The following is a 10,728-nucleotide window of genomic DNA, read 5'->3' on the forward strand; positions in this document are numbered from 1 at the left end:
TCGCTTAGATACCAGTACCATATCTGTGTCATAAAAGGAATTTGGTAGGACTCCTTCTTCCCCTATTTTACCAAATAGTTTATATAGTATTGGAATTAATTGTTCTTTAAATATTTGGTAGAATTCACTTGTAAATCCATCTGGCCATGGAGATTTTTTCCATAGGGAGTTTTTTAATGGTTTGTACAATTCCTTTTCTAAAATGGGACTGTTTAAGCCATTTTATCTCTTAATCTGAGCAATCTATATTTTTCTATGTACTCATCTATTTCACTTAGATTATTAGGTTTATTAGCATACAATTGGGCAAAATAGCTCCTAATTGTTGCTTTAATTTTCTCTTCATTGATGTTAAATTCACCCTTTTCACTTCTGATACTGATAATTTGGTTTTCTTCTTAATTTTTTCCAATCAAATTAACCAAAGGTTTATCTATTTTGTTAGTTTTTTTCATAAAACCAACTCTTTGTTTATTAGTCCAATAGCTTTCTTATTTTCAATTTTATTAATCTCTCCTTTGATCTTCAGAATTTCTAATTTGGGATTTAATCAAAAGGTTTTAAATTGCTCTTTTTCTATATTTTTTAGTTGCATGCCCAATTCATTGATCTTCTCTTTCTCAAGTTTATTCATGTAAGTATCTAAAGATAAAAACTTTCTCCCAAGAACTGCTTTTGGCTGCATCTCATAAGTTTTTTATTATGTCATCTTATTATTGTCATTCTCTTGGATGAAATTATTGTTTCTATGATCTGTTGTTTCATCTCAGGCTAAATCTATAGAAGAGTTTAACATCCTAAAAGAATTAGCTATAAGAAGGAGACACCATGAGGCATGGTAGGGTGAGAGGAGAGATACCATGTGGAATGAGGGATGGAGAAGGGGAAAGATACTATAAGGTAGTGCCACGAAGGAGCAGAAGAGGAGGGCTTTGGGATACAAGGAAATACTGAATAAAAACAAAGTTACTGCAAGGTAGCTTTTGTTCTGAAAGCAAAGGACTGACAGATGGATGGAAGGGGAGGATCATGGAAGGGGAATAGAGCCCTAACTGGAATAAGGGAATCCAAGAATTGGAGAAGAAAAAAGAGGCATTTTCCAGGCCTGGGGGTCAGCTTAGGAAAAGGCCAAGAATAGTGAGTCTTTTGGCACAAGGAAGTCACAGTGACTGGAAGAGAGAGTGGGTAAAGGGAATAAGAGGGTCAGAAATAGAGGTGGCAGACAGTGAATGCCTTCCAATTCCAAGCAGAGTAGTTTGTATTTTACCCTGGGAGTACTAGGGAGTTACAGAACCTTAATGACAAGGGAGTAACTGGTCAGATATGAGTTTTAGGAATAATGATAATTTGCCATTAAGGTCTGCAAGACCTTTAACATGCTGTATTTCTTTTAGGCTGCTGGGTGGCAAAGTGCCAAGAGGACTTGAGTTCAAATCCAACCTCCCAATACTCTCTAGCTGTGTGAAACTAAAGCAAATCCCTTAACATCTAACTGACTCAGTTTTCTCATCTGTAAAGGATAGAGGAAATAGCAAGCGCTCCACTATCTTTGCCAAGAAAACCCCAAATGACTTGGCTCTTCTCAACAAAGAGATGATTCAAAGCAATTCCAATAGACTTGGGATGGAAAATGCCATCTGCATCCAGAGAGAGAACTATGGAGATTGGACGCGGATCGAAGCAGAGTATTTTCATCCTTTTTTGGTTTGTTTGTTTGCTTTTTCTTTCTCGGGCCTTTTCCCCTTTTAGTCTGATTTTCCTTGCACAGAATGACAAATATGGAAATATGTTTAAAAGAACTGCCCATGTTTAACCTATATCAGATTGCTTGCTTCTTGAGGAGAAGGGAGAAAAATTTAGAACACAAAGTTTTAGAAAAATGAATGTTGAAAACTATCTTTACATGTATCTGGAAAAATAAAGTGTTATTGAAAATTTAAAAAAAAAAAAAAGAAAGGAAAAAAAAACCCAAATGGGATCAGACAGAACTAAACAACAAAACTTCATTTTATCCTATTAGAATGGAGCCAAGGTAGCCCCTTCTCTCTCCCTTTCGGTTTTGGATGATGAAAACATCTATCTAGAGTTTTAAATATATTATCTCACTTAATTGTGAGAGGTGGGTGCTGTTGTTATTGTTATTTTGCCTATTTTACAGATGGGGAAACTGAGGCTAAGAAAAATGAAAAGATTCGTCCAGAGTCACATAGCTAGTCGAAAGTTAGATTTGAATTCCTGTCTCAGTCTTTCATCAGACTGAGAGACTGAGATGTGACTCAGCCACAGTCACAGGAATGGATTAGAAGCAGAATTTCAATGTGCATCTTCCTGATCTCAAGTTCTTTTGCTCTTTTTTACTATGGATCTGAATCCATAGGGAAAGGAAGGCTGGGCCCAGATTGACCCCTGCCTTCCACTTTCTACCGTGGGATACAACAGGTACTCAAGTTCTCAGGGCAATAAAAAATGTGAAAAGGGAGAAAATGCTGATAACTAAGGGCTGGGCCAAGGGCAGGAAAGGCCTCAAGGAGTATTCGACCCCCAGACAGAACCTCACCCTCCTGGGACAATGGGAGAGGAGCAGAAGAGGGATATGGCGGGGCTGGTCTCCCAAGCTAGGACCCTTGGGGCGATTGGGGAGGATAATAGCTCTGGCTGAGACCAAAACAAAGTGTGTGTTTGGAGGGAATGGGGTAATGGCTGATTGAGGTTTGAAAGACCCCTTTGGAAATCCCTGGGAAGTAAAGGTCTCCAAGGAATTGATGGGGTCAGCTAGACGACTTTTGTGAACTTGGAATCTTGGAATTGGGGGGAAATGGGAATTCAACTATGGACACATCTTTTCAGTTTTCTCAGCCTCAGTTTGCTCATCTGTAAAATGGAGATACTAATAACAATAGCACCTACTTCCCCGAATTAAGTGAGATAATGTGTTTAAAGTGCTTATCTAGATGTTTTCAGAAGAAAAACTATACACTTTCCAGCTGGGTGACCACAGGCAAGTCACTTAACCACAATTGCTTCACAAAAAGAAAAAGAAAAAAGAGAGAAAACAAAGTTATCAATAGTCATATCTGACAATACCCTAAGTCACTATTGATTGTTGTTGCTTAGTGCTTCCGACTCTTTGTAACCCCATTTGAAGTTTTCTTGGCAAAGATACTGGGCTGGTTGGCCATTTCCTTCTCCAGCTCATTTTACAGATGAGAAAACTGGGGCAGACAGCAATCAAGGGACATACAGCTTAGGAAGTGTCTGATCCCAGATTTGAACTCAGTTCTTCTGGACTCCAGGCCTGGTATTTTATCTGCTGTGTCACCTAGCTTCCCTCAGAAATGAAAATTAAAACAGCTCTGAAGTACCGCCTTCCATCTAGCAGAAATGACAAATACTGGAGGGGATCGGGAAAGATAGGTACGCTAATACAATTTTGGTAGAGTTTTGAACCGTCCAAACATCCTGGAGAACAACTAGGAACTCACCCAAAGGACTATAGGATAACTGCATACTTTTGACCCAGCAATACCTCTACTCAGAGAAAACCAACTCAAGGGAAAAAAAGGAGAGGACCCTTATGTGCAAAAATATCAATGCAGCTTTTTTGTTATGACAAAGAATTGGAAATCAAGGGCATCCCCAACTGGGCAATGGCTGAACAAGTTGTGGTATATGATTGTGAAGGAATACTACGATGCTTTAAGAAATGAGGGGTGTTGGGGGGGCAGGCGAAGGTGACTTCAAAGAAATCTGGGGATATGAACTGGTGCAAAGTTATAAAGAGAAGAACCAGGAGGGCCCAACAGTGTCATAATGATGATCAACCGTGAAAGATTTGGCTCCTTTGATGAATACGATGGTCCAAAGGACTCACTATGCAGAAATGCACTCTCCAGAGAGATCTGATGAACTCTGAGTGCAACTTGAACTATGATTTTCTGGCTTTCTTTCTTTTTTCCATACAGCTAATAGGAAAACATGTTTTACACGATTCCACATGTAGAATTGCTATCATTTGCTAGCCTTTTCAGCTGCTAGAGAAGGGGTCAGAGAAAGAGATCATGTAGAACTCAAAATTTAAAAACAATGTTAAAAGCAGATAAATTTATTTCAAAATAAATGCCTTAGGCGCTCAAAAGTGCTGTACAAACACTACTATTATTTTTATTATTAATGTGATTTGTTTTCTGGACAAGTGGCCTTTTAGGTCACTCAGGAGACCTGACCTAAACCCAAAGAAATCAAGAAATCGAATCTAATTTTAGTTAACAGAACCCTTCCCGGTGACCATTCCGGCACCCCCTCTCAAAAAAGCTTTTTAGAAAGGGCTAGGAAATGAATACCCGTCGTCCCCTTTGACTCTGGTTCTTCAGAGGTGCATCTGCCGCAGTACCCAGAGTGACCAGGCGGTGGCACTGCTGCGCTGCTTTCTGGGACCCTCAGGCTGTGGGCAGCCACTGGCCCGGGTCCCAGACCGCAGCAGGAGGTCCAGAACACTTCCAGCTGCTCCCAGGAAACTCCCCAGAAAGGGGAGAAACTTCAGGCTGAATGAGGCTTGGGCGGGGCCGGAGGCGCCTTTCAAACATCGCCCCCTCCACCGAGTTGGCACTGGCGCTTCCCAGTGTGGGAGCATACTGTCCCCGTGCGGAGCCCCCCTCCTCTCTGGACCTCAGTTTCCTTCTCTGTAACACGGAGGGGCTGAACTAGATCGTTCTGAGAACACGATTCTGCGCGGGAGGGGCTGGGGGCTCCCTTAGATCGGGGTATCCCCAGATGGGGGCTCTCCCCCAGCAGAGACCGGACAGGAGCCAAAGCTCCCTCTTCTGCACAGGAGTGACCCTTTAGCGGTGGTCTCCCCCTCGGATCAGGGGGCTCTCCAGGGTGTAGGAGCGCCTTTGGTTGAGGTCTCCTAGGGCAGGGGCCTGGGGAAGCAGTCTTCCCCATCAGAGGGATGGTGCCTTCTGGGGTCTCAGAGGCCACCTTTAAATGGGGAACCTCCTTCTAGGGCAGGAGTCTTTCCCATGAGGGGGAGTTTTTCAGGGATAACCAAGCCCCCCCTCCTCAGATCAGGGGGCTCTCCAGGATATAGGAGCGCTTTTATGGATGAGCTCTTCCTAGGGCAGGAGCTCGGCAGTCTTCCCCAGGGGAGAGGGACCACCTTTAGATGGGCGTCCCCCCCATTTGGGGGATTTGAGGGGAAGATGCCCAGAGTTGAAAAAGTCCGTCGCCAAGCGCTAGGGGCACTGGGAGTCCCACACCCCACACCCCACCCCACCCCCACTGTGGGGCAGCTCTAGGGTGATGTGCGGGGCAAGGGGCTCCCCGGGCCAAGGGGCTCCCCGGGCCAAGGGTGATGGCTCCCAGAGGCGGCGGCGCAGCTGCGGCCCCGGCTCGGGCTCCCCTCTCTCGGGACCTCGCCGGCCGGCCAGCTTCCCCGGCAGGGGCGGGGGCAGGGGGCGGAGGGGGGGCCCTCTGGAGGCCGGGGAGGGGGGGCGGAGTTTTCCCAGGCTCGGCTCGCCGGCCTCCCTCCCCGAGGCCGGACCCGGGCGGGGCGGACTGGGGCGGGACGCGCGGCTGCTGGGCTGCGCGCGGGGCCCGGGGCGCCTTGGCACGTGCTCCCGGGGACTGGGAGCCGGGCGGGGGCGGGGGCCGAGCGCGCGTCGCGCCCGCCCCCGCGCTCCTCGGCCCGACCTCAAACCCGCCGGCTGATTGACAGCTCCTGCTCCAGCCAGCCAATCAGAGTGGGCCCGCCCAGCCCCGCGCGCGCCCATTGGGTTACCCGCGTGGGCTAGGCGCAGCCGCTTCGCGTGCCTGAGCTGCTGTGGCCACAGCTGGAGGAGGCTTGAGCCGCGCCGGGCTCCTGGGGACCCGGGGCTTGGTTACCTTCGGCTGCCTCTCAAGGCTAGCCCTGCGTGCCGGGCCCGAGGATGCGCAGTGCGCATTGGCCACGAGGTCACAATATCGGTAACAACCCTGCTAAGAGAACCTTCGCTCTTTATGTCGCATTTCAGAGTTCGCATTTAGAATATGAATCTCACCCCAAGGAGGTAGGAAACGGGTACTCCGATATTACCCCCACTTTGGGGATGAAGAAACTGAGACTCAGAGAAATTAGTGACTGCGCTCCAAAGGTCTCTGAGACCCAGGTCTCCCTGATTTCTAGGGGTCCAAAAAACCCCCGCATTTAAAAAAATCCATCAAAAAGATGGGGTTCCGCCCAGGAGGGGCTTAGCTAGTTGGTTAGACAAAAGCAAGCAGAACAGTCTGGTTTCTATTAGAGTATTCACCCCCCTCCCCATTAATGAATGATCCAAGAACATTTCCGGGTTGGAATCTTGGGCCAGGCTTTGAATGATGGGGCAGCCAAGGTTAGAAATTAGACAGTCCATCAATAATTAAGTACCTGCTCTGTGTCAGGCCAGGAGATTCTAATACAAAATCAAGACAGGCCCTGCCCTGAAGGAGGCTAGAAGGAGGTCTGACTCAGCCCCAAGTGCTTTTCTCATGTGATCCATTATTGCCGGGACATTCAGGTGGGCTCAGAGAAGTTACCAGACTCCCCCAGGTTCAGGCAGCTATTTAATGTTTAAGGGTTAAAGGTGGAACTGGGAATTTCCTGGTTCCAAAACACCCTCTCCACTAGGCTACCTAGTCTCCAGGGAAAATTGGATCCAGTCACTCCTTAAATGTTTATTAGGCAACTACTGTTTGCAAGGCTCCCTACTGAATAATAATAGTGTAGTTCAACCCCTCGTATCCTTGGCCACCTTTTATTCTCATAAACCTACAATTATTCTTCACATTTTTTTTTTTTATACGTGGGGAAACTGGGACTGAGACTGACCCCCCCCCCACTTGCTAATGAATGAGTGGTGAGACCAGGATGGGAAATTGTCTGGATTCCAAATTGAAGGCCCTTACTGGGTTGAAGCTACTGAGCTCCCACAATACTGAGCTTGTCTCTCTGCTGGGCTTAGCATCAAGTTTAAACATTTGTTGAATGAATGAAGGCTACTTCAGGCTGTGGGTGACCTCTCCCTCCTCCTCTCCCCTTCCTAAAACCTGGAGGTGCTTTCTGCCTCCCCAGCCTTGTCATCCTTCCCCTAACCAGAGTCTCAGATTCCCAGAACAGGGACAGTCACTTTTGTGTCTTTCCTCCTCGGGCTGCTCCCAGTCTAGGGCTGCCCCCACCCCGCCCCAGCTTAATAAATGAATGAGCTGAAAAGCAGGTTGAGGAGTTGGGATTTAAGTGATAATTAATGGACTAAGAGCCGGCTAGAATCTGGCGGAAGGAGTGACTGGGCCTGTCTGAGGACCGTGACTCCCCGCGGCCCGTGCGTTGGCGGTGGGGGATGGACTGCTAAGAAGCACCTGGGCTGCGGCCATAGTCCTGGAACTGTAGGGGATGAACCCCGAACGAGGGTGGGGGAGGAGGTGGGGACCGAGACGTCTCGTACGGAGAGGTCCAGCTGAACCTGGCGGGAAAGTGTTCAGACTGGAGGTGGAAAGCCCGCGGGTTATTGTCAAGGATTATTCTGAGGTTACGGGCCAGAGGCTGGGAAGAGGGGCACTCCCCGCCCCCACTCCCCACCCCCACTCCCCAACCGATCGATCAATAAGAGTATATTGAGTGCCACCTTTGTGCCCACCGGCCTTACCCTGGGAGACGAGGGCATTAAAACAAAGCTGGGGCGGGTGGTGTTGCAGGAAGAGATTGGCACGGGGTGGGCGAGCCGAGTGGCCCCTCTGGGGAAACCTTGGCGTGCCCACCGAGAACATGCCCTTCCCAGCCTTTCCAGAGCCTGTGCCGGTGCCAGGCGCCGAGGGCGAGCTGGGCTGGCCAGATCTGGGAGCCTTCCCCGCCCAGGCCTCTCGGGACAAGAAAACAGGCAGCCAAGCAGCTCTCTCCCTGGCCCCGCGCCCGGCCCTCGGGCGGTGGGTCCAGCAGGCGCACCCGCCAGGCGAGCCGCACGCAGGCAGGCAGGCGGGCGGGCAGGCAGGGTGGGTGGGTAGTAGGTGGGAAAGGGAAGGAGAGAGAGGGAGGGAGCGGCGCGTCGGGGAACCGCTGCCCCTCCCTCTCTTCCTCCCTCCCCCGTGCACCGTCCCAGGGAGGCGGCCGCCTGCCTCCAGCGCCCCGGGCCCTTCCTTTTGTCCGCTGTCCCCGACCTCCGGCAGCAAGGGGGGAGGGAGGGAGGCCAGCGCGTGACTGACAGCTCGCGGGGGCGGCGGCCAATCGCGAGCCAGCCTGGGGCTCCCGGGAGGCGAGGCGGGCCGCCCATTGGCTGGCGCGAGTGTGGGAAAGAATGCAGAGCGGGTTTCACACGAATGGGTGGCGGCGGTGGCGGCGCGGGCATAAATAGAGGCGGCGGCGGCGGGAGCGGGCGCAGCGCGGCAGAGCGCGGCACGGATCGGACGCTACATCGCTCGGGCCCTAGGGCGGGGAGGGAGGGAGGCAGGCGACCGGGAGGACACACGCCAGACGACCGAGACGCGCCGAGATTGGCACGCACGGAGCCCAGCCGGCCCAGAGGCTAGGACAGGGACTTGGCACCCGCCCGCCCCCCAGCCAGCCTGCAGCGGGGTCTGCCCTGCTTTCCTCTGCGATCGCCGCAAGTTTCCAGCAGCCTTCGCTGGCGATCGGGACCCGGGGCGTCCTCAGCCCGCAGCCAAAAGGCTCTAGGTGTGTTCGGAGACCTCGGGCGGAAGCCAGCCAAGAAGCCTCCTGGGTTACGATGCCGGCGGACACCCTGGAGAAGCCGAGGGCCTCTCCTCTGGCCGGAGCGCCGGCCAGCGCCAGCCAGACCCCGGACAAACCCAAGAGCGCGAGCGAGCACCGCAAGGTAAGGGCTGGGGTGTTCTGGTCCGGAGGGTGGAGGGCACCCGCGGGGTTCCGGGGCGAGATAACGTGTCCAGCCCCGAACCGGCAGTGGACTGATGCCGTCTTTTTCCTTGTACCCTGCAGTCGTCCAAGCCCATCATGGAGAAGCGGCGACGCGCGCGGATCAATGAGAGTTTGGGCCAGCTCAAGACCCTGATCCTGGACGCCCTAAAGAAAGATGTAAGTGAGAAGGCGCGAGACGGGCTGGGGGAGGGGGGAGGGAGGCGACTTGGGATGGCTGCTGGCCCTGCGCTGGCTGGAGCGCGGTCTCATCTGCATACATCTCTGTTCCCCCAGAGCTCCCGCCACTCGAAGCTGGAGAAGGCCGACATCCTGGAGATGACCGTCAAGCATCTGCGGAGCCTGCAGAGGGTCCAAGTGACAGGTGAGCCTTGTTGCGGACGTGTGGGGGCGGCGGGTTCCAGTGGGGGGGAAGTGGGGGTGACTCGGCCCCGCGGCCCGCCGCGAACGCCCCCCTAATGTCGACTGCCATCTCTCCCCAGCTGCCCTCAGCGGTGACCCGAGCGTCCTGGGCAAATACCGCGCCGGCTTCAATGAATGCATGAACGAGGTGACCCGCTTCCTGTCGTCCTGCGACGGGGTCACTTCGGACGTGCGCTCTCGCCTCCTGAGCCACCTCGCCGCCTGTCTCAACCAGCTCGGACCCGTGCGATACACGCCGCCCGGACTCGTCCAGCCCTCGCATCTATCTCAACCGCTGCACGTCCAGCTGCCCGGGACGGCGGCCCCCGCTTCCGCCCAGTGCAAGATGAGCCCGGCCGGAGCCTTGTCGCCCAAAGTGTACGGCGGCTTCCACCTGGTGCCGGCCCACGACGGCCAGGCCGTAGCTTTCCTGATCCCGAACCCCGCCTTCGGGCCAGCCCCGGGCTCGCTGCTCCCGACCTACCCCGGGGCCGCGGCGGCCGGGGGAGGTCCGGCCGGCCCTCCCCCCGCAGCCGGCGGCTCCTCCAGTTCCCCGGTGCACGGCCTCACCTCGCTGGGAGGCAGCGGGCCGCGGGCGGGCAGCCCTGCCGAGGACAGATGCGAGCCGGTCTGGAGGCCGTGGTGAGCCGCCGCAAGCCTCCCTTGCTCGGACTTTGCCGGGGAGCGAAGGTTGCCCCAAAGCCCCAGGCCCGCCCTCTGTGGAGGGAAGCCCCTTGTCCAGTTCGTTCCGTTTTATGGGACGCCCGAGTGTCAGGCAGACGAGACTTATTTATCTCCACAGGCTGGAGTTCCCGTGTTGTCGAATTGTGACTTGTTCTTAGTGTCAATGGTTTTTATATATAAATGCCTTCTTGGAAACTTGCAATGTCCCTTGTTTTTAGGCTGCTGCTGACTGGACTCCCAGGAGCAAACCTGTAGTTGGGGGTCTGAGTTTGTCGGGTCCGCCTCGGTTCCAGTGGTGAAATGGCCCCGCTTGGGCTTGGGGAGATCCTGAAAGGGAGAACGGGAAGAAACTTCCTGGGATCGCCTGGCTAGCTTCTTCCCGCCACCTTTTCCTTGCCCCGCCCCTTGCCCGCCTCCAGAAAGAGTGGGATTGGAGTAGAAGAGGGCCCTTGTTCACTGCCCTTCCCTGGGGATCACGGGCGGGGGAGGGGAAGCTTGCGTGGGAGGAAGGGTGGTAAGCGGATTTTGCATCTCTTTGAAAGAGAAGGGACGGGAGTCTATCTTTATTCCGAAAGTAACTTCCTGCTTTAAAAGTCCCCGAGCCTAACGGGGGGCTGGGCTGGGGCTGGCCCCCTTGCTCCATTTGCACGGCTTCACTGCCGGCTGTTCGGTCCCAAGTCCGCAGAGGGAAGGGTATTGAACTCGCCTTTCCGTGTGCTTCCCGGATGACTCAGCTCGCCTTTCCC

The 10,728-nt window shown here is 53.1% G+C and overlaps 1 protein-coding gene across 1 annotated transcript; it reads left to right on the forward strand.

Annotated features, from left to right (window-relative positions):
• Positions 1 to 8,397: 8,397 nt before the first annotated feature.
• HES4 (hes family bHLH transcription factor 4) lies at positions 8,398 to 10,182 on the forward strand. Its single transcript, XM_031963084.1, has 4 exons — positions 8,398 to 8,837; positions 8,960 to 9,055; positions 9,173 to 9,260; positions 9,379 to 10,182. The coding sequence occupies exons 1-4, from the start codon at positions 8,730 to 8,732 to the stop codon at positions 9,942 to 9,944; spliced, it is 858 nt and encodes a 285-aa protein (XP_031818944.1). The 5' UTR covers positions 8,398 to 8,729; the 3' UTR covers positions 9,945 to 10,182.
• The last annotated feature ends 546 nt before the right edge of the window (positions 10,183 to 10,728 follow it).

The sequence above is a fragment of the Sarcophilus harrisii genome, chromosome 3 (assembly GCF_902635505.1).
Source record: "Sarcophilus harrisii chromosome 3, mSarHar1.11, whole genome shotgun sequence".
Taxonomy (NCBI): Eukaryota; Metazoa; Chordata; class Mammalia; order Dasyuromorphia; family Dasyuridae; genus Sarcophilus; species Sarcophilus harrisii.

Excerpts from the sequence above, each read along its gene's own strand:
- HES4 (XM_031963084.1), top strand. The coding sequence starts at position 8,730 with ATGCCGGCGGACACCCTGGAGAAGCCGAGGGCCTCTCCTCTGGCCGGA. Across the intron at positions 9,056-9,172 it reads TGGACGCCCTAAAGAAAGAT|AGCTCCCGCCACTCGAAGCT; the intron begins GTAAGTGAGAAG and ends CTGTTCCCCCAG. Across the intron at positions 9,261-9,378 it reads GCAGAGGGTCCAAGTGACAG|CTGCCCTCAGCGGTGACCCG; the intron begins GTGAGCCTTGTT and ends ATCTCTCCCCAG.